A 24,834-nucleotide genomic window follows, 5' to 3' on the forward strand; every position below is an offset into this window, starting at 1 on the left:
CTCAAACTTTACTGGAAAAAGTCAGCTCATTCCATCTTATGGTGGTCAAGCTTGTTTTTGGAGCATGGAAGCTGGTTTGTTGCTGGTCAAGTTCCCGGGGTATAAATCAGGTCCACCATTTAGTAGTCCATCTGATCAACCATCCAACCCAGCTTGGACCATTTAAGGACCATACATTTTCAGAGTGGACCAGCTGAAAACCATGTCAAACAGTTATCAGTTGACGTTGGTATTAACTGGATTTTCCAGTAGGGATAAAGATGCTTAAAATTATGATATTAAACTATTCAAGGTCTGACATCTCTCGCTCATATTTAGTTTTAGACATACTGTATGCTTTGCTTAGGATTTTGGAACAAAACTCTCATTGAAGTAATTAAAGAAGACTAGTCAACAAAAAGAACACTGTAAAAACTTCAGCATTTCATTTTTTAAGACACAGATACATTATGGGCATGATGCAGAGAAAGAAAACAGACCACCAGCATAACACAGACCTCTGTGGCCGTGCTCTGGTTGCCTCCATTCTCCAGAAGATATCGCACCACGTCCAGGTGATTCTCTTGAGCAGCCATGTAGAGCGGAGAGAAACCATTCTGTAGAAACACATACAGTAAAAACTTGATGAACATTCTAGTAAATAAAGAACTGGACTGTATTTTGCTTATAGCCATGGAGCCATTGATATTTGGAGTGAAACATGTTTTAGTTTATATCAATGTGAAGGGCTTTTCACACCTGTGATTGGGCATTTACATCAGCTCCTTTTGTCACCAACAACTTTGCAACTTCCTTCTGTCCAGCAAGACAGGCGATGTGCAGGGCAGTGTTTCCTTTCTGAAAAGGCCAATCAAAGTGAAGGAAAGTCAGATAAGCTCTAATCATGCACTTATTTGTATAATTGGAAATGAACTTTATTACCTTTAATACCATTACTTGTGGAGTCTCTAAACTGCCATTGCAGAAACTGAGTTTAGGCTTCGCACTGGAAACAGACGTGCTTTTGAAATGTCTTAGCGCAATTACCACTGATCTATATATATAACTGGATTGCTCATAGAATTCTAAACTGCCAGCAGTAGGTGAAGCTACCGGAAGTGCTCTGGCGGCCATCTTACTATTCCCTACCGACAGAGGGCATCGCGGCATGTGCAGCGTTTAACCGCGAAACAACACTCACTTAAGGATGAGGCTAAAGAGCCCACAGGTTGTAATTTATGACTATGTACATATTAAACACAAATTAGTCGTTATCCCCATGTAGAGTGGGCATAACGATCATAATCTTTAATAATCAACAGTAAAAATACAACACCAAAGTGTATTAATACCCCTTTTTAAAGCAAAGTTATCCATCTGCAGATTGTTACAGGATGCAATGTTTCTCTGCCTTCATAGTTTAAATCTGTTGATGCTCCTTGTTCATAATGTTGACAAATTATACATCTGCATAATTTGCCAACATTATTAATCATTTTTGACTAGATTATATAGTAAATGTGACCTAATTTGGGGGGTTCATGCACATCAACACATTTTAAAGTTGTTAATAAAAACGACTAGCTTTGTGTTATATTGTAACTAGACAGTACCTCTTCAGAATAAATATAAACCAAATATAAAAATGTAGTATAGTATACACACACACAAGTTAATATACAGTGTGTGTGTGTGCATATATATACACACACACACACACACACACACATAAATTTATTTACTTTCACTTAGTGGAATTATCCATTTGCATTCATTTCTGGAATATGTACATATCAGCTTGTGAGCATTTAATTATTTCAACAATCCCCTGATCTTTTAAATCATAATTAGAAATAAGTTTATTGACATATGCACACTCAAGGAAATCATACATATTTATTTGTTCAATAACAAAAGCTTCCAAGTACATACAAAAATGTACTTAAACTGAACAATACAATAAAAATTTGCAGATATGTGGGAACAAATCTGCTAATGGATTTAACAACAATCCCACATTATTCAGCTTTCAAAAGAATGGTAGCAAGACATGCCATCAGAGCTAGTGGCAACAGTTCTCCACCGGATATCACAGTGACACTGGAGGCAGCATCTTCTGATATGCTGGCATTTCAGGCAGTGACGTTCAGCCTGAAACAGAAGACACAGAGAAAAACATCACTGTATGTCTTCCCAGCTTGTCCATGTTCAAAGAGGCTGTGGTGGGGTACATAGCATACAGTTAAAACAACTATGAAGATGATTCTGTGCACCACCTGTTTATCAGCACTCAGTGTCGAGAGCTCTTCCCAAGATGAACACACTGATCGACATGAGGTCCTGAGGTGGATTTATAAGACCGTCAGACAGCGTCCTGAAAGTCTGCAAGACAGCTGAGAGATTTCTTCAACAGCACACACTCACAAGGCCCATCTCTGTCCCCACAAAGGTTCTGGATCTCCATGGTGGTTCTGCATTCAAGGAACTTGAGGCAAATGTGTTCAACCTAGAACCATACAACAATCACATCTTCATACTCAAAGTGCATTGCAGAAAGCTGCACAAACATCAGGCTCCACTTCATTGCCAAGGAAACATGTGCTGCATCACACTCCAAATGGCTTAAGAAAACTCTGGGCAAGCTCGTACTGCAAAATAGAAGAAAAATTAAAAGTTTGATATAAAGATCAGGGGCCGGTTGCACCAGCTATACAAAAGTTTAAACTTAGCCTAGTTGTGGCGTAAATGAGCACGAAGTCACAATTTACGCACTACTAAATATTAAACTTCAGTACGACGTAACCCTACGTATAAACTAAATATTTACGGAAGACTCCGAGCAGGTGTAACTGATGGAATAAAAAAAGCAGACTGATATTTTACGACATCAATAATCTCATGTTTTGCATAATAGGCATCAATCAAATAATTGTGATTTTGACAATTAATTGACTGTTTTAGGTGTTTCATAAATATGATGATTTATTACCATACAAACTCACCAATTCATTTATACAGATTTTTACAAGCTTGAGTCATACAATAAAATAAGGGTATGATTTCCTTTTCAGGCTTCAAAATCATATGAATGACAGTCAAATATAAAAGTATAAAATGTTAAATAATTAAAATAATATCTTAATTATCAAAATATGTTTCTCAAGAGAGCTGCTCTTGTGACGTCCGCAGTGAAGGTTTGTACATCAACCGTAACAAAATCAAATTGAAGTTCATGGATTTTTAATACTTCTGTGTACAAATATGAACGCTGCTTAATAGATCAATGCAGGTAAACGTCATAGTATGCGACTACGCATCACTTTACGTAGAGTTTACGAGAGTTTACGACTTACTAGTTAAGACTTGCCTTAAGAACAGGTGGAGCAACCAAATTAAGCACCGACTTAGTTGCAAACTAACTAGTAGTTACTGAAGCCTTGAACTTTATACCCCAACTTAAGACCTTACGCACAGCTATTTACTCAACCTCATGTCCTTCCAAACCTGTATGACTTTTTCTGTGAAACACAAAAGATGACATTTAAAAAAAATTTTGTCCATATAATGAATGCCATTGGTGACCAAAACAAGCTATTTTGCTCACCATTTACTTTCCTTATATGGAATACAAAATACATTTTTGGGGGTTCTGCAAAAGAAAGTCACATGGATTTGGAAGGACATGAGGTTGAGTATATGATGACAGAATTTACATATTTGGGTCAACTTTTCTATTAATATTAAATGTTATATATGTTATACTATCTGAAACACAGTAATTTTATGAGACTTATACTGCATGTTGCAAAAGTATCTTCATTGCAAATAAAAAATATTTTTTACTCTGTTAAAACAGCTCTTCAGTGAAGCCAGGCTGACAACTGTCTCCTCATACAGCTTTTCCTCCTGTTGCAAACCAATTCCAGTTTTATCTAACATTCAGTGGGATGTTTATTGAAATCCAAACGGCAAACTTACCTTGTTTAACTTCAACAATATCCATGTGCTCCTTGTCAGGGCTGGACTGGAAAGAGAAATCGGCCTGGGATTTTACATAACTGGCCCAAAAGTTGTTGGGGGAGAGTATTCGCTAACGCGGCGGCTCGTTTAGCTTATCGCAGACGACACAGCGGCCCGCTCGGTTCTCCCGATGGCCAGTCCACACTAAGTGCGTCGGTCCACCGGAAAAATGTCCGGTAGGCCAGATTACCAGTCCAGCCCTGCTCCTCGTCTATTCCAATTGATCACTTTATAAATGATGCCCGTGAGCTGGACCGTATTCAGGCCTGCACTGCAAAAAGTACAAATCACACACAGAGAATTAATGAAAGCCCACATTATATTTATCATATGTAACTGGTGTTGATCTGCAATTAGATATTCAACTTGACCAAAAAAGCTAACTTGGTGAGTTATACTGTTATTCATTGTGGTTATATTCCTAAGTTAACGTTAGCTGCATAGCTAATATTCATTTATCCTAAGAAAATAACCACAATGCACGTTCAACGTAAACAAAAGCTACAAAACATAATTATGTATTCAGAATAAAAACTTTAAAGCCTGCTAAAAATATGTTTGAAAATGTCTACTGATATCTTACCTCAGTTTCTTAAACTTGTTTCTATTGAAGTAACACGTGCGCCACTGAACGTAATGCTGCTGCAATAAAGAGTAACATAACACGCTCACATTTAGAATAAGCAGGGGGGAAAAATGAAAGTCAAAATAAATAATGAATTACATATTTAGGAAGATTGCATTGTGATGCAGTGTATGCAGACATAAAACATTGTTTTTAATGTGACTGGATAGGTAAAAATTACTCACCAAAACAAACGATTTCCCATTGAGACCCATAGGAATACAGAACGTTAGGGAATACCAAGATGGCGGCGCAGTAGCTTCACTGTTGTGACGTCATGAGCTATCCAGTTATATATATAGATCAGTGGCAATTACCTATTTCTCAGGAAAATAGCAAATTGCACTTTGCACCATTTCATTAACATACAGTCCACCCACAGTTTGTGTACATACACCCACAGATAGCTCAAACACTCCTATCAACGACCACTTACATTTTGCGCTGGCACAAAACTGTAACTTAGAATTAGCACTCTCACGAAAATGTATTAAGACATAATGCTCGGTCGTACCGTGTAGCACTGCACTTTCCGAACTCATGAAAATAGCATCCATGATATGCACGTCTGGTTATGCGTTACTGACATGGGGTTTGCTCAATATAAAGAGTGCTTTATCAGCGGTTCATGTCACTTCTTGGTACAGTTTCCTTACATGGATGTCATGCAAAAGTTATCACACAAGTTTGGTATTGCACTAGTCTCATGGTAACAAGCATTACTGTTAAAATGTTTTTTGTTTGTTTTTACAATAAAATAAATGATGGCCATATATGCTGTCGATAGAGCTTAAATTGTATTTAACCTGGAATAATTAGTGTGATTCTGTGTTACATTTGGCACATGTGAAATACAAGGATCAATTACAGAATTTAGAGGAATCCAAACCTTTCCTGAAGCAAAAAAAATAAAAAATAGAAAGACATCTGAGCTAAATAAGATGATATTTTAATTACTGAAACTGTAGATCTATTATCAGTAAAACCAGTCAAATAACAAATTTTCTGCAAGGCATTCTGCCAAAACCAAGTGTTGGCCATTTGTTAATACTGTAGGTCCAATCTTACATGTGCGCTCTCGTTTCGGCCATGTGAAACAGAAGACACAGACACCAACTGTACATATCATACCACAGTGTAGGATGTCTGGGATTCTTTCCTCAGATTAATCTCTTACTCCATTTGGGATTCAATGCCCCTCCTTCAAAACAGTTTTTAAGCGTTGATGTGTATTTAGTACCTTTGTTGCAGAGTCCACGGCAGCACCCCTCCCCAGAAGTTCTTCCACCAGCTCTATGTGACCCTCTTTGGCAGCTAAATGGAGCGCATTAAGTCCATTCTACATTCAGAGGGAGAAATAAACAATACTTTTTAAATCATTGTACACTGATGAGTCAAAACATTATGACCACTCACAGATGAAGCGAATAACATTGATCATCTCCTAACAAGCCCACATGGCAAGGTCTGGGTAGATTACAGTACTTTTTTTTTACACACTTGACACAGTGTTTTGATGGGGGTGATAGGCTAGTAGGATAAAACATCATTTTACATTTCTAAATCTTTTCCAAAATATCTCTCAAAATATATTTTTTCATTTATGGGTTGATTATTAAATGTTTTTTGAGTATAAATTTAATTTATATTTTGCTCTTATTGAACACACTATATTAATTCCAATGTTTGGTTTTATTTGATTACAGATTAATTACAGTTGTTACTATAATCTAATTACTTTTATGCACAGAAAGTATTATGATGCATTACATTTTAAAATCATTTAAATTCATTGTATTCAGATTACAGTTACTGACTTTTAATGAAATAAAACCCTACTTTTAAATAAATGACTTGTGTTACATATATTACAAATCACAAATATTTCTAAGAAATATATTATTTATGTATAATACGGTTAAACTGTGTATTCATTTGTTCATATGCTGTTTGCATTTATGTGACAGTTGAAGAGTGTGCAACGATGAACAAGGAGAAAATTTAATTTATTTAGCAGAAAAATGTAAATAAATTTGATGACAAGTGTTTTAGAAAGTAATGTGATTAGTAATGTGATTACTTTTTCAATTAAGTACTCAGAAAATAAATCTGATTATAATTTTAGAGGAGTTAGTAATCTTTAGTTGATTACTTTTTTATAAATCTAACATAATACTAACATTATTTTGCAGAACGTTACTGCACAAAACAGAGGCTAATGCCATCACACTGTAACGCACACAAGTTGAGACAGTCACAATGTAAGTCAAAAACTGCGTTTATTTGCAGGCAAACAAATGTACAGCACGGAAAATCCAGAGGGGAGAATGGTCAGGGTAGCGTAGGGTCAAGAGCCGGGGAATCAAAGAGATGAACAAGGGGGCAGATCTAGTGAGGGAGGTGAACGATAGCGGGGGTCGAAGTGGGGAAAACAGTTAACAACTATGGACAAGACAAGACGGGATAAGCGGGAGCGAAAGACAGGGAAACGAGAGGAATAGGGAGTTGGCAAACTAAGGGGATAATCAAGAGTGGGGAAGTCAAAACTAGACGCGACTAGCGGGGGTCAAAACACGGGAATCTAAATACAATAACCAACGGGATTCAAACGGAGGGATAGTGTATTTATAGGGGCGAGTGCAGGTGTAGACAATGACAGGTGACGAGACGAGTGCAGGTGTAACTAATGTGTGGGGACAAGAAGCGCGTGAGTGCAGGTGTAAACAATGTGTGAAGATAGGAAGCGCGTGAGTGCAAGTGGTCATAATGTTCAGGCTGATTGAGGCGAGTGCGCCAGAGGGAGGAGATCGTTTACGAGCGAGAGCTCGTAAAAGCAAAACCGGGCGTGGAAGCCCGATGGAGGAAAAAGAGCGTACGCGGAGCGAGGGAGCGGGAAGCGAGCACGCTCGCGGAGTGCCTGTGTGCGAGAAGGGAGATAGTGTGCGTGTGTGAGGAAGCTGAGATGGGGCAGAGGAAAGGGGTTCGTGACACACACACAGTTCTAACATTTAAATATATATATATATATATATATATATATATATATATATATATATATATACAGTGAGGAAAATAAGTATTTGAACACCCTGCTATTTTGCAAGTTCTCCCACTTAGAAATCATGGAGGGGTCTGAAATTGTCATCGTAGGTGCATGTCCACTGTGAGAGACATAATCTAAAAAAAAAATCCAGAAATCACAATGTATGATTTTTTTAACTATTTATTTGTATGATACAGCTGCAAATAAGTATTTGAACACCTGAGAAAATCAATGTTAATATTTGGTACAGTAGCCTTTGTTTGCAATTACAGAGGTCAAACGTTTCCTGTAGTTTTTCACCAGGTTTGCACACACTGCAGGAGGGATTTTGGCCCACTCCTCCACACAGATCTTCTCTAGATCAGTCAGGTTTCTGGGCTGTCACTGAGAAACACGGAGTTTGAGCTCCCTCAAAAGATTCTCTATTGAGTTTAGGTCTGGAGACTGGCTAGGCCACGCCAGAACCTTGATATGCTTCTTACAGAGCCACTCCTTGGTTATCCTGGCTGTGTGCTTCGGGTCATTGTCATGTTGGAAGACCCAGCCTCGACCCATCTTCAATGCTCTAACTGAGGGAAGGAGGTTGTTCCCCAAAATCTCGCAATACATGGGCCCGGTCATCCTCTCCTTAATACAGTGCAGTCGCCCTGTCCCATGTGCAGAAAAACACCCCCAAAGCATGATGCTACCACCCCCATGCTTCACAGTAGGGATGGTGTTCTTGGGATGGTACTCATCATTCTTCTTCCTCCAAACACGGTTAGTGGAATTATGACCAAAAGTTCTATTTTGGTCTCATCTGACCACATGACTTTCTCCCATGACTCCTCTGGATCATCCAAATGGTCATTGGCAAACTTAAGACGGGCCTTGACATGTGCTGGTTTAAGCAGGGGAACCTTCCGTGCCATGCATGATTTCAAACCATGACGTCTTCGTGTATTACCAACAGTAACCTTGGAAACGGTGGTCCCAGCTCTTTTCAGGTCATTGACCAGCTCCTCCCGTGTAGTTCTGGGCTGATTTCTCACCTTTCTTAGGATCATTGAGACCCCACGAGGTGAGATCTTGCATGGAGCCCCAGTCCGAGGGAGATTGACAGTCATGTTTAGCTTCTTCCATTTTCTAATGATTGCTCCAACAGTGGACCTTTTTTCACCAAGCTGCTTGGCAATTTCCCCGTAGCCCTTTCCAGCCTTGTGGAGGTGTGCAATTTTGTCTCTAGTGTCTTTGGACAGCTCTTTGGTCTTGGCCATGTTAGTAGTTGGATTCTTACTGATTGTATGGGGTGGACAGGTGTCTTTATGCAGCTAAACAGGTGCATCTAATTTAGGATAATAAATGGAGTGGAGGTGGACATTTTAAAGGCAGACTAACAGGTCTTTGAGGGTCAGAATTCTAGCTGATAGACAGGTGTTCAAATACTTATTTGCAGCTGTATCATACAAATAAACAGTTAAAAAATCATATATTGTGATTTCTGGATTTTTTTTTTTAGATTATGTCTCTCACAGTGGACATGCACCTACGATGACAATTTCAGACCCCTCCATGATTTCCAAGTGGGAGAACTTGCAAAATAGCAGGGTGTTCAAATACTTATTTTCCTCACTGTATATATATTTCTGGGCTTATCTCACTTTTATTCAAATAGACAGTGGTTAGAGGATAAGAAATGATGGGGGAACCAGTATCAGGAAATGTCATGAGCCAGATTTGAATTAGGCTACATTTCTGACATTTCTAACACTGTAAATCTTTTCAACAGAGAGGTCTAAATTAGACTTTGTAAACAAAACTCATACTCATATTAAATGTCTCTTTGCTAAGTTTCATCTTTGCAACTGCAAAGGTAATTGCAAATTTTAGCCCTTGTGAAATCAATGATAATTAGTAATTCATTATATCATATCAGAAAAATCTTTTATTTTATTAGTAAATTAAGCTTACATGTTTAACAAGGAATTTCCATATTTAATCTCTTTTTCTTGAGCTGTAATTGAGCATTCCCCCTTGTTCGAATATCACCACCTGTCACAATTTACTAATTCAGTGCATGCTCTATTCGATGGGTAAATCATGAGTGTGGCTAACAGTCAGAGATATTAGAAAAAGTAGAGAGAATTAACGAGACTAACATACACAAACTAATCTCATTTATTTGGATAATGAAATGCTAGAATAGTTTTTGCATCAGGCAAGGGGGAATCCATCAAAAATATTTGCAGATTATAATTTAATATCACTCAGTGAGGATTAGTACAGGGTGTTTTATAGAGAGCAAGTAAAGCACGATAGAGAGGGACATGTCAATTATTTTGTTACATTCTGGAGTGCCTGTCCATTGTTGTACTGACAGGCTAATTACTGTCAACTCCTGATGACATCATAATGGATCATTTAATTGCAAAATTCATATACATAAGAGCAGGGGTAAACAAGGGTAATACACAATAATGTATAATGGGCTTATAATAATCCCATTGACAAAGCGCACAATTTTTCCAGTGGTTTAATCAATGTCTTCTGAAGTTGGTTTTGGGTAAGAATAGACCAAAATGTACCTCTTTTTTCACGGAACATCTTGATATTAGTTTCCTTGGCAATACTGATTTCAAGCTTGATTACACTTTCAGTATCACCATCTAATGCTCTGCACATGCGTCAAGCACTAGGAAGTGTAATTGAGCTTGAAAGTTCTTATATTAATATATTCAGGGTTGGGAGGGTAACTTTTGAAATGTATTACACTAAAGATTACAGAATACATGCTGTAAAATGTAATTTGTAACATATTCTGTTAAATTACTTGAGGTCAGTGACGTATTCTGAATAATTTGGATTACTTCTTCAGCACTGGTAGATGTTTTCACTTATTTTGACTATAAAAACTGCCAGTACAACAAGACAAAATACACAAAATATATTCTCTGAAAACCCTAAATATCTTATGCAGTGTTGTTTCTAAAACAAGATCCATCAAATTGATCTTGTTTTAAGGATTTTTAGATATTTTTACAGGAAAACAATATACAAATTATTGCCAAGAATAAAATTTTTGCCCTAATATCAAAGTTCTTACTAGAAACGTGAATTTTCTTGATAAAAAAATATGATCGTGCCTGGTAACTGGCTAGAAATAGCATTTTAGCTTAGCGTAAAGCTGACAATTTACACAAGGTTTATTTCTATTTCTTCTGCTCCAAACATACTTAAAACTTACTTTTCTGTCTGCTCGTATGAATGTAACACATCATAAGAAAGTGTTTCACCGCTGTTCAAATGCTCTTTGGATCACATCATTTATATGTATAAATGTTTTCCATTCGAAAGGACTAAATATTAAATGAAACAAATGAAAATAAAATGCAAAGTAATCTCTTCAGTATTCAAACTTTTTGAATGTAACTGTATTCTAATTACCAATTATTTAAATTGTAACTGTAGTGGAATACAGTTACTTATATTTTGATTTTAAAATCGCAATCCCGTTACATGTATTCTGTTACTCCCCAACCCTGAATATATTATATTTAAAAATAGCAATGGTGTGTGAGACTTTAGCAAGGGTTTGACTATGCAAGTTAGGAGTTGTGAACAGCTGCTAGAAACACACAAGTGAAAGGCTTTATAAAGGAAATACAAAAATGTTCAAATGAATCAGTAGTAAATAAATCTCTCTATGACATAAAACCAATGCTATTTGTCCCTAGGCAGGACAACACTTGCTAAAAGCAAAACAATAAAGCATAAGCATTTCTAGTAATCAGGATAATCCCCCATACAGAGACCATCAGCTAACACAGCTGACAGAACATGTCTCTTAAGCTCGAAAGGAGTTTATGGCCACCCGCTTGGAACACAAGGATCTTTAACTTCCTGGCTATAAGAACCTAACATATTATATCTGCACAGTTCAGATTAAATCCATGTGAATACACCATCTATACAACATGTAAAATGTCATAGTATGCTTAATTTCCAACTGTTAAATTGCGTCATATTACATTAAGATGAATGACTCCAACCAAAGCCAATGTAATAGTAAACTGAGGCTGAGAGGAAAATGCTGAGAAAAAATACAAAAAAACATTATTTGCACTAATCTGTAAAAGTATAAAACAGTGAAAAAGGGTCCCAAATCTGTTTTGATAGGGTTGCAGACAGCAGCAAAAAAAACTGTATGCAAATAATAACATGCAACAAACCAAATAGATGTGCATAGTAAAATATTGTAAATAGGCGTATCAACTAAAAGAAAGGAGAAAATACTTCCCAAAAATCTTTTGGTTGACAAAGGCTGTGCATCCAATCAATCAAATTCTGACACAAATTTGTCTGTCACTTGGTAATATGGATAATACTAACACAATATTTGGCCCAGTGTTTGTTCTAGGTTAGTCGAGCACACTTCTGCTGTTGTTTATGTGTGTACAAAATTGCTAGTTTTTGGTACTGTATAATCTAAGTATAAATAAGTATTTCATTTAGTCAGTATTCAGCAGTGGCAAATTCTCAGGGCCAGCAAAGCCTTCTTTGTGGGCCTAATATGCCAAATAAAATAAATTATTTTCATCCTTTCATTATTTACCTTTTTGCCAAAGTATTTTTAATTGCTTTCCACTCCTTATTCATCTACAAACAAATATAGAAAAATGAAACGTTTATCCAGTCAGAATTTTTTCCTTGATGCTTACAAGCAATGTGTGACAACTGTTTCACAAATCACATGCCCGAAGCAGAGAGTGAGTCTGAGCTCCACCTCGTCAGGCCTTCAGAATTTTTTCAGAATCCCTCAACAGTGCAAATAAATGGGCAACTGAAGTCAGATTGTCAGATTCATCAGCCACTCAGATTGATTTATTTGGTCTTGGTTGCTGTGATCTTTAGGATATGTCCATGACAAGGCCTTCTAGCTGGCCATGAGTGATGCAATCACACTTTAAGTGAATAATTATAATAATTAAAGAATGAAAAGCACAAGATTAAACTGTTTGATGATTCGGCTGTCACCACTGCTGGTATTGCCATTGAGAAAGAAATCCTTATGGATTTAAAAACACATGTGATTCCTTAATTTATTAAACAGGAAAGGAGGACTGACTTTCACTTTAAGTAAATTGTTAAGTGCTTTTTGCATTGTTATAGTAACAACAGGAGTTTTCTAAGTGTAAATCAGGCTGCTTGAGAATTCAAGTTTTGAAAAGTAGTGCTGCGTTCCATTCAACTCGGAAAGTAGGATTTTAAAACTTCCTACTACGAAAAGTACAATGGAATGCATCTTGAAGTCAGAATTACAACTTGTAGGCTCGTGGAGAAATTCTCAACTCTTCGAATCTCAATGATTTTGCCGAGATGCAGGTGCATGATGTTATACAATCATGTCGACACTCAAGACACACTTTATAAAGTAATATCGATAAATTTGTTTATTTCCACATTATATGATATTAAAGCTTGTTTAAAAAATGCCTGCAGAAACAGGTGAATAAAACATTATAATCTCTTTTGATAATCGTACACCTGAAGCACAAATGCTAGCGCTGCAGCGTTGCTTATCAGTTGGGTTGCTAGACATTTCTAATGAGAGTCAAACCCCTGACAAGCTAACGGGAGCATTGCAGGTTTGTTTCCTTAAACGTCATCTTCTGAATATCAGGGAATGGAATGCATTTATGGTTGAAGATATCAAGTAGGAATATCCCACATCTGATTTGAATGGAACGTAGCATAAGCGTGTACCCTGATGAAACTTAATGTATTTGCATTAAATGAAAATATTATTAGATAGATTTTTCCAGGTATTACAGAGCTCCTTGGTAGATTCATATGAAAAAATATGACTTTTGAATGTCTGTTCGGGACACTTTCATTTCACAAAACAGTCATGCTGCAGTTAAAATTAGGCTTGCTTGAGCATTAAGTGTCGTTTCAAGTTTTGGCTTTCATGTGTGGATGCGTTTTTAAAATGGCAATTGGTATTACTAGTTAGCGACATGATGTATGATGTCCAAAGACATAGGGTGTCTTATTCATTGTGAAACTGTGTTTTCTCAATGGCATGAATCACACTGAATGCCTAGACTTTAAATGCATGGCCCATCACTGGTATTCAGTGTATCTGACAGTTTGTATTTACCTTCAGAACTTGGGACTTCTAAATAGGCTGGGAGTATTTTGTTTTATTTAGTTATCATTTTATTGATTTATTGTATCAACAACATATTGTCTTAGTTTAATGTTTCAAGTGTATAGTTACCTGGTTGCAGGTGGAAATGTCTTGTCCGCCCTTAAGGAACTCCAGCACCTTTTCTATATTACCTGCCCTGGCTGCTCTAAGGAAGCTGGTATTACTGTCCGACTGCAGAAATAAGACAGCAGAGAACAAATTAGGAAACATCAGAGCTAGTAAAACAAAGGAATTACAAGGCAACATTCAAGTCATCCTAAAGCAGCACAACCATGCAACCACATTATGCACCAATCAACAGAATTCAGACTTCAGACAGCAGAAACATTTTGCAATATGCAACTTTACAAATGCATTGTTACTCTCAAAAAAACAGCTGTTCTACACTAGTACTGTACTCTACACTAAGTCCATGTTTCAAAGCCTGAATAAAGGCTTAAATTATATTTTAAGCATTTTTAATCTAATAATATGTCTCAGTTGCTGGGTTTCCATCCAAAATGTTTTGGATTTTTTAAGCGCATTTCTAAACATTCGACATAAGAAAACACAAATTGTTGAGCAATTCCATCCAGTACACAATGAGCATTATCATGAGGGAGCTACCTTGTCATGATGGAGCAGCTGAATGATCTCTCCCTGCTTTGGGGACAGTTTTATTTGCAAGATTGGAGCAAGTATCTCATTTTATTAAATGCATCCACAATACACCACAGAAGTGTACTATCTGATATAATGACTGAAACAGCTGCGATGCCCACACGCCGCCAGTCTCGGCATACCTGGGAGCGCCCGCTCTCAAAACCCACTTTATCGACCAGCTGTGGGTTAAAAACTTCAGAATGACTTCCGCTGTTCAAAGAATTGTGTCAAGGTCAGACCTTTCGGAGGGCTAGTCAAGCTATTGCACACTAATAACACATGCACGAAGGGTCAAATCACATCATCGTTTTGTGAATAAACAGTTTCCATCACCTTAGTATGCATTTTATCTAATGCGAGACTCTGGAAAACATTACATTTTATGCAAATTTTATTCACATATCAAGCGTTTCCATTCAGGATTTCTTATGTGCAATTTCAAAATGAGCATAAAATAGTTGGATGGAATCCCACCTATAGTTTCCATGAAAATACAGTTGGTATTTCTGTACAATCATAATAAATCAATAAGGGATCTTTTTTAAACAGTGAAAAATTAAATACATTATTTTCGATGACAGTGATTCTTATCACTAAATAACTACATTTATAATGTATTAGTATTATATATAGACTGCAAACAGAATGAAGGCAGCTGACATGACAACAGCTGACATGAAAATCACACACACAGAGAGAGAGAGAGAGAGAGAGAGAGAGAGAGAGAGAGAGAGAGAGAACATATAGCATTTATCTGCGCTCGTTATAAAACAAAATAATTTTGTGACAGTCATATGAACCGTGCTAATGTAAAGATCAAATGACATCTGACATCAATCAGTGCACATCTGCAGGATACCCTCCATAAAAATCTAGTTCTTTTATTAGACCAGTGAAAAACTGTTGACATTAGAGTAGTAATAGTGACAAAAAACCTGTATGTAATGAACACAAACCCTTTATGTACTGGTTAATAGAAAAGGAGGTCAGGCGCACTGCACCACATCTTGAACAGCTGTGCAAAAAACACATCCATAGATACACGGGCTGTTGACAAATAACTTTTCATTCAATACACAATTTAAGGTATGGTAAGTTTTTATCTATGTATAAGAGAAAGTGCATGTGGAGCGGAGGGGGGCGGGGCCGGGTCGGAACATAGCGCGCCCGGTCCCCAATTGGCCTGATGAGGTGCGCGAGGGATAAAGGTGGCCGGTGACGATGGTTCGAGAGAGATAGAATTACGGGCATGTCCGTCGTGTGTGTGTTTATGTTTGTGCTTTTGGTTTAAGTTTGCATTCAATTATGATTTATGTTGACAAGCCGGTTCTCGCCTCCTCCTTGCCCATCATTAACCCCCTTACAGTGCATATTTTAGGTGATGTAACTGGTCACCATTTCTCAGGTTTTTAATCAGGGTTTCTTGCAGTAAACATACAGTAAATTCCTTGTCACACAGCAGGATTGCTGTCACTGCTTGACATGTCATGCCTACTACTAACCACATACAAACAGTATTGTTTTTGAAAAATAAAACAAAACATAAAATTTGGAGATATTTAAGCTCAAAACATTTTCAGAAACTTCTTTTATAGGACCAAAATCAATCTTTTTAATTTAAGTAGGGATTCAATACTTCAATACTTAATTAGGTTAAATTACAACGTAATAGTGCATTGGTACAGCAGTATTTGCAATGCTAAAGAAAACATGAGCACCTCTCGGGTTGCATGGCAAGTGAAGCATTACTGTGTCAGGTCATCACAGGCTTTTGATCGGAATATTAAAGACATGACAACTCCTGTTGAGTTCAAAATGTCACATCTAAAAACATGTGGGATCTGTAAAACAAGCATCCCATAGTAAGAATTATCCATTGGAAAACATACTATAAAACAGCCTTAAGTGACAATTTGGCTGTTTGTTACATAAAATAAACATATTATGTGCTCGAAAAGACTCTTTGAGTAGCTGTTTGTTTGACAAATGACAACCGCTACTAATGTAAACAAACATTTCAGCACGCATCGGAGGAAGATCGTGTTTGATGTATTGACTGTGCGTATGAGAGCTGCAAACTTTTTATCATGATACTTTGGTGGCGAGTTGGATGTATGTATATAAAACAAACATATTCTGTGGTTTAAAAGACTGTATGAGTAACTGTTTGAGCGAATATAAATTACAGACGCTTGACCAACGTAGCCTGTTGACGCGAAAGCCGATTTGAATCTGGCAGCTTGAAACGTAACTGTCTGTTGCAGAAACACATATGTGTGACGCTACTTAGCGGGGCCCAGTTATTAACCATCACATATGTGTGATGGTACATTTGAAATGGCTAAAAGCCTACTGAGAACACCAGCGCACCAGTATCCAAAACACAACCTAGCTTGGCAAAATTACTTTAAAGTAATAGTTCACCCAAAAAGGAATTTTCCCTCATCATTTACTCATGCCATCCTAGATGTGTAACTTTCTGTCTTCTGCAGAACAAAAACAAATATAGAAGGATATTTTAGATCTGTGGGTCCATACAAATTTTAAAGCTTCAATAAGCACATAAAGGCAACATAAAAGTAATCAGTAAGATTAAAGTGGTTTAATCCATGTCTTTTGAAGCGATCTAATCGGTTTTGGGTAAGAACAGACCAAAATGTAACTTCTTTTTTACTGTATCTTTCACCATGTAATTGCAGTCTCAAGGCACTTTCATGATTTCAAGCTTGATTAGACTTTCTAGTCACATCTAGTCTTGACACATGCAAAGAGTTCTATATGGTGCTAGGAAGTGTAAACAAGCTTGAAATCATGAACGTCAAGGTGACTGCAGATGTCAACATGTTACATTATGGTCTGCTCCCACCCAAAACCTATTGGATCGCTTGAGAAGACACAGATTAAAAAGATATATAGACCTTTATGTGGTTTTTGATGCTTCAGAGTTTTGGTCACCATTCACTTGCACTGTATACGGACATACAGAGCTGAGAAATTCTTCTAAAAATCTTTGTTTGTGTTCTACAGAAGAAAGAAAGTCGAGGGTGAATAAATGATGAGGGATTTTTGATTTAACCTTACCAGAGTATCTTCCACAAAGCAGTAGTAATGGTCCAGATATAGATCACTTCCAATGGTCCGCAGGCCTTTATCCGAACCACATGCCCTACACATTGCCGCATTTCCCATGATAAACAACGAACCAAAACCTGGCGAAATGGCCCCTTCGTGATATTCTGAACTCAAGTTCAGTCAAAGCCCAGCCTTTTCGATGATAACAAACCACTGAACATCGAACTGCTCCCTTGGAAACTGATTCCAACTTGCTCACATGCACTTAGCTTTATGGGATTGCATTATCCTCAGTCTTCATGTGGTACCCAGGAGCCCATACAATTATCAGCTTCAGAGCATCTATACAGCTAATGAAAAATCCCCCAAACTTTCATGTCTCCATCTTTCTCCTCAGGTCACTAACATCATCTCTTATATGCTCTCTCTGATCCCTGTTCTCCTTCTGTGAGAATGCATGACCCGTGTTTGGCTATTCTATTTCTTTTTTCTCTTGTCTCTCTTCCCGCCTGGCAGCATAACAGACAACTGCAGCTGTAAACGTGTCTCCCATTGCTATATCAGGCTGAATATTCGCCCCATCCAGGGTTGGGTTATTTTTAACTCCTCCAGGCCCAGGCAGCTATTCAAGGTAGCCAGGCCCAGCAAGGGGCAGCCCTGTTAGGGAGGAGACAGCTGGGAGACCTGTCCTTTTCCTCCTAAACTTCAGGAATGTGCATCCACCAGGTCAACTGAAGTCAAAAAGTCTTGACCGGTGTAGCAGGAGGAAATGGGTGTTATTTACAACAACCCTTATCAGTCCATGATCCATGATCTTCAAAAAACTTGCAATACTATGAAAAATACTGTGCAATGTATGTCAGCACACCTGCCTCCAGAATCTCCAAAGCAATGAGTTCACAATCCTTGAGAATTTTGTTCTGAAATTTGCCAAAAACTCTCAGTAAACTTGCAAGTTAAATTAATACACCTTTGCAGATGCAATTCATTAGCCATGAAGAGTAAAGCACAGCTACCACCATTTGTTTGTTAAGTAATGCCTACTATGAATCAGACCGATTGACATGTTGGTATCAGTGTTTGTGGGTCATGTTTGGCTTGAGGCTGGCCACATTGACCACTCCATTGATGCAGCATCCAAGCTGTTCACTCTTCAGCTACAGTCTTCTGACATATCGACCTACCATTGACTGCACTGATGACTAACATGCTCCCACTGTTAATCTACAATGGGTTTACCACCATTAATGGGGCAATAATGATGAATGAGTTCAAAGAACAGGTCACAAAATGTACCTTTAAAAACAAAGCAAAGAAAACATATTTACTGTTGCTGTGTAAAATTTCAACGTTAAAATATTTTCTTCTTTTACACTTTAATGTACATCAGTGGCGTAGCAAGTGTGTGCAAATACCACACAAAACGTCAGCTTGCACACACAAATTAAATGAGTTTTTTGTTTTGTTTTGTTTTTGGCCTTACAAGACATGTAGTATAATAAAAGTGTTTTGCTGCCATGAGACTGCATTGTGTGAACAGGGAGAAAAGGAAGTATTTATTAACTGATAATCTGCCGTTTTACTTATGATTTGTTTAGAAATGTGTAAAAGTCATTGCTGTTTTAGCAGCTATGGTGTTAATATTACCAGGAAACTGTGACAATATGTGCAAAAATCCCTAACAATTAAAAATATTAACAAGATTCAAATAGACCAGGTTGGATATTTACATTTTCTGACGAAAATGTTAATGCTGATTGCTCTGCAAATCTCACCACCATCATGCAAGTATGCTGTGAATGGTTGCTAGCGGGTTGCACTGCGGTCACTAGGGTGTTCTGTGATTGCTAGGTGGCTGTTTACTGACCAAGACAAAAAAGCACATCACCAAGCCTCTATGATATTCTGGTCCCTACATACTATACTGCCCTCCTTCCTTAATGCAAGTCTACAGGACTTTTTAAATATTTATTTTTGTTAGGTAGACAAAAATCGTTGACTGATCCCTTAAAGCTGAAGTATGTAACTTATTCTGTGTTAAAATACTTTATTTTATCCCAGCTTAATATGCAGAGACAACTATAAGTAAGCCATTCATAAGCTAATTTTCTCGAAGAATTTAAACACTGTGCTTCTGTTGCTCAGTTTGTTTTGAGTGACCCGCTTAGACCCGCCAAAACAACATTACTCAACCAATGGTTGGGGTTGAGTTGGGGGCGGGACTATCTCTTTGTTTGTCCAACAGTAGATGGGGTATGCATTCAGAGAGTTGTTTTGAAAACAATGCTTATTTTTGCAATTCTGTTTGGTGAGGTTAGTGGTGCAGAAATTATATCAGCTTTAAGTAATAAGTAAAAACGTGATAGCACACCTATCCTCTCAAATTTGTCTGAGCAATGGAAGACTTGATGCTGATAGTGGTGCAGTGACTATACACTGAAAATTTTGAACTTTAAGGAATGAAAAGAGACATGTGACAGTTTTTCACTCACTGTTCTACACTAATATCTCATAATTTTCACTAATGTAGATTTAATTTAAGACCGATACAGAACATTATCACATTGACTAAACAGCATGTGGTATAGTGCTGATGAAAATGAATCTCAGTTAAGCTCATGTTTGTAGAATTTGTAGAATAAAATTTTTCAATAAAAATGACTTAAAAAGTGAGTTTCAAATTACCATTATCTTTGAGCCCCACACCTTTTAGATCTCCAAAGCTCTCACAATGGATGGTAAAGTCTTTGAAGGGAATAGGGCTTAGGGATGATCACTTCTGAATGGAATACACCTTATTTCTGCAGTACGACTTTAAAGCTGAAGTATGTAACTTTTTCAGTGTTAAAATACTTTCTTCTATCTCAGCTTAATATGCAGAGACAACTATAAATAAGACATTCATAGATTACTTTTCTCAAAAACTGTAAACCCTGTGTCTCTGTTGCACTATTAAAATTACTGTGTTTGTTTTAAGCGACCTGCTTAGACCAAACAACTTTACTCAAACAATGGAGTGAGTTGGGGGCAGGGTTATCTGACTGTTTGAACAACTACAGGCGAGGGGCGTATTCAGAAAGCTGTTTTGAAAACATTGTTTATTTTTACAATTCCGTGTCACGGAAATTACACACTTCCGCAATAATTCAAGATTTTAATTAAATCAAATGGAATAAATACCTTATTTCATTTGTAGGAAGAATTAAATATTAGATAAATTATTATTATTATTTTTTTTTTTTTTTACTTTGCTTGGCTGTTTGCAAGGACAACACTAAAACATACCTAGGTTATAAAAAAAAGTTATGTCATTGCATATTAAGTCAATGAAATTCTCAATGCTCAAGAGACAAATGTGCATACTGGCTGATCCTATTTTCCTAAGCCTCTTCCAGTAGCTGTGCTCTGAAACAGGTGGGGAACAGCTGACTACAGGACTTATCTCCAGAGCTCATCTGCAGCACTTTAAATACAAAAAATTGTAACCATAGAAAGTCACATTAATTATTATAGGTAGCACTTGAGTTTACTTTTAATGCACGATCCAATACAACGTTTGTTAATAATGATTAAATGTTGCATAATAAATCACAGTGGTGCCCAAATGTCTAACACAACATAAACAATCTGATTTTATTTATTTCCCTATTTATTTATTTTTAAAGAATGGCTTTGAAAATCATGATTTGATCACTCATATCATTATACTGGTAAAATAAATAGCTATTAACATTTTGTATGGTAAATATAAGCAATTCCGTGGTATCAAACTTTTGGACCCCACTGTGTATGTAGTGTCAATTTGGAACTTTTTAATTATAATCTATGTATGTACCAAAAAGAGACAGTATACAGTATGTCACATTAATAAATAAAACTCAAAGGACGATACTTTTGGTTTTATGAGTATACTATGGTTGGAAAAATTGTCTTACAGGACTAGCAGTGCAAGATAAAGTTTTACAAAGCACCTACAAGAGCTTTAATGAAAAGTGTACAGCTTGCACTTGGTTTACAATATGTATTATGCCATGTTTGATATCCTCATATCCTCTGACCTCCATAAACCACTCTCTCATGATGTGCATGTGAGTGCTAGAGAGATTATAGAGAACGCTACAACCGGTTCACTGACACTAAAAGCAGCAGAATGAACAATTCACATAGGACAAATAAAGATTAATATATGTAGAACTATACAACTGGATTAGTGAACAACACATTTTCATACTATGAAAGACATAGGCCTATTGAAGGTCTATTTGAGTTTGGCATTATATTTTTCTTTATCAGACAATCTGTTTATTAAAAAGATTATGACATACATACTTTTTGTTATATTATATAAATACAGTATCCCAGCCAACAATGCCAGGTGTGATCAATAGGTCATTAGGTCAGCTGTATCTGAGATTGTGTGGATATTTAATTTAAAGAGATAGTTCAACCCATGATGACAATTTGTTAATTAATTACTCAACCTAATGTTGTTCAAAACATTTTTGTCTTTCTATCTTTCATGGAACACAAAATGAGATGTTAGGCAAAATGTTAGCCTCAGTCACCATTCACTTTTATGGTATTGAAGAAAGGTGCTAACATAAAATTTTTGGGTGAACTATTCCTTTAAAATGTGTCATTAGTAACGTTTGAAAGTGTCGGTACCTTGCGTTTGCGCTCTTCTCTCTCTCTGTGTCTCTTGCGTCTCTCTCTGGCTTTTTCGAGAGCCTTCAGCTCAGGAGGTTGTTCCAGTTCTCGAGCCTTTTTCAGGTGTGCTGCCGCATGTGCCATAGTTTCAAACCACCACAGCCAAAAAAAACATACAATGATATTCCTCTAAAACGTAATTTTTCACCGGTGGAAAGGTCTCCTATAGTTTGTAATATTGATGTAAAGCAACTCCCTTGCAATGGATGGAGCACTTGTTCTGATTTTCCCAATGGTCAAATGGCTCTTTACTAATGCATCTCCTCTGAAAGTATAGATTAATTGATGGCCTGTGCCACTCTACCTCTCTACAGTTCTCTGTAATTTCTACTTAACCTACATGTTTTTTCTGCCAAAAGTTACTCCAGTCCAGTTGTTTGCTGAAAAGAGAAAATCCTCAATTGCTGAATCTGAATACATATTGCCATTTGTGAACTAGAGACAGACAGAGAGATAGAGAGAGAGAGAGAGAGAGAGAGAGAGAGAGAGAGAGAGAGAGAGAGAGAGAGAGAGAGAGAGAGAGAGAGGAAAGGGGGCTGACCTGGCTGTCCAGATGTAGAGGCATCCATCTATGTGCGTTACACTAAGTAAAGCTTATGGATAGTGTGTGTGTGTGTGTGTGCATAAGAGAAGAGAAAGAATGAGAAATACTAGGGGGAGCATAACAAACAGCTAGTCTACAGGGAGACCTGTGGCACAATTCATGTTCCTTTGAGATGGGGAGGAGTTTGAAGAAGAAGAAGAAGAAGAAGAAGAAGGGGTGAGCAAGAAACAATTCACAGGTGCCACAGTAAGCCACAGGCAAATTCCTTTGAGAGGAATGGGACACTCCAAGACAAAGCTACTGCAATCAAAGTTCTGACAATACTGATTGCTCATGGGGTGATAAACATATGTGGCATTGTGGTCAATGCTAAGATTTGGTAATAGGAAGTTTGTTAGTTTGAATCCCACAAGGAATCATCATTGTGCCCTTGAACAAGGCACTTAACTTCAAGTTGCTCCAGGGGGGTTGTCATAATAGCAAATACTATTTTATAAATACTATATAAATAAATACTATTAATCCCTTTGGATGACAGTAGCTTTGTTTCCATCCACCTTTTGTGCTATACTGTTATCGACATTTGCCGCCTTCTGCCCATTTCCATTCAAATGGCCTTTTATCGATAAAAAGGATGTGCGTGATGACGTTATGCCTAAAAAAACACTTTGTCGCAAAAAATTTGGTTTTGCACAAAATAAATATGCCCTGAAGCCGTTTCCATTCAGAAATGTGTAATGGTAAATGGTCTGCACTTATATAGCGCTTTTTTATTAACCTTAGAGGTTACCAAAGCGCTTTACACTGTGTCCCAATCACCCATACACACTCACATTCACACACCAATGGTGGCAGAGCTGCCATGCAAGGCGCTAGCCTGCCATTGGGAGCAACTCGGGGTTCAGTGTCTTATTGAGTTCAGTGCAATTCCATCAGATGTTTATATTTTATTCCTCCGAAGTTTGGGTAAAATGGGGAGAGTATTTAGACAATTCATTGAAATTAGACAGCTAACTGACATTTTAATTTCACAAATAAAACCAATCAGAAGAGGAGGGATTGCAATCAAAAAGGAACAGTTGCCCTTCTGATGGGCACCTAATCCTTCATCTAATCAAAAGCATCGCCATCACAACTGCATTATGTCCCGTATATTTCTCCAGCAACTTTTAACGACCAACTGAACTTGATTATCATATAAAATGTATTTTAGCTTCATAATGCAAATTTACATTTTCTGAAGAAGCAGTAAATGCAATCCGAGGTAAAGATGGTTAGATTAAATTATTTAAACATTTTACAATGTTCAAAAGCTCGTTTTCTGAAAGTGAACTCAGCATTGGCAAATAGTTCTGATAGTTTATATTCTTGAAAAAAGTGTAGAACATTCTGAGAACGTCATTCAGGCGACTTTTTTAATCTACAGAACAGGGTACGGCTAATTTAATTTTGTGTAAAGAAAAGGCATATATAGGTCTAAAAATATATATATATTTTTAGTTTGGTAAGTAATTTCTTGTAATTAAATGCTTTTTTCGTTTGGTAATTTATTTTATTTAATACAGAGAATTCTTCCAGCATTTTTTCAAAAGTAAAACTAAACAATAATTTAATAGAATTGGGCTGTAAGTGTTCCAAAAAAAAAAAACTATTATAAAGCTATTCTCCTAGTAGTGTGTATATATTTTTTTTATTTAAAACATCTTTGTACACAGAAATATGTTTTTTTGTATTGTGGTCCAATTCAGTGACTGCCATATATTATTGTGAATGGTGTGAAAAAGCAAAACAGTGGCCATTCATTTGTTCAATGTGCACAAGATATTTGTGTTGGCACTCCTGGAAGTGTCCTGTTTTTAGATCGGCTATATATGCCGTAAAGATGGATTATCAATCCATAATCACAAACAATAGATGGGCTTACAATGCTGTCGTCATGAAAACACAGGCTAACGATTGGGGCAAACTCATGTGACACTAAATCTTTGCGTTAATGCCCATTTTTTCACGAC

At 37.0% G+C, this 24,834-nt stretch overlaps 1 protein-coding gene across 1 annotated transcript in view; it reads right to left on the reverse strand.

The window, feature by feature from the left end:
* LOC127643740 (ankyrin-2-like) overlaps positions 1-22,362 on the reverse strand; it is a 91,493-nt gene extending 69,131 nt beyond the window's left edge. Inside the window, exons 1-5 of the mRNA XM_052126596.1 lie at positions 22,237-22,362; positions 13,927-14,028; positions 5,865-5,963; positions 739-837; positions 498-596 (exon numbers count right to left, since the gene is read on the reverse strand). Coding sequence (XP_051982556.1) covers positions 498-596; positions 739-837; positions 5,865-5,963; positions 13,927-14,028; positions 22,237-22,362 — 525 coding nt within the window. The remainder of the gene's footprint in view (positions 1-497; positions 597-738; positions 838-5,864; positions 5,964-13,926; positions 14,029-22,236) is intronic.
* Between the last annotated feature and the right edge of the window lie 2,472 nt (positions 22,363-24,834).

This window comes from Xyrauchen texanus, chromosome 5, assembly GCF_025860055.1.
Source record: "Xyrauchen texanus isolate HMW12.3.18 chromosome 5, RBS_HiC_50CHRs, whole genome shotgun sequence".
Lineage (NCBI taxonomy): Eukaryota > Metazoa > Chordata > Actinopteri > Cypriniformes > Catostomidae > Xyrauchen > Xyrauchen texanus.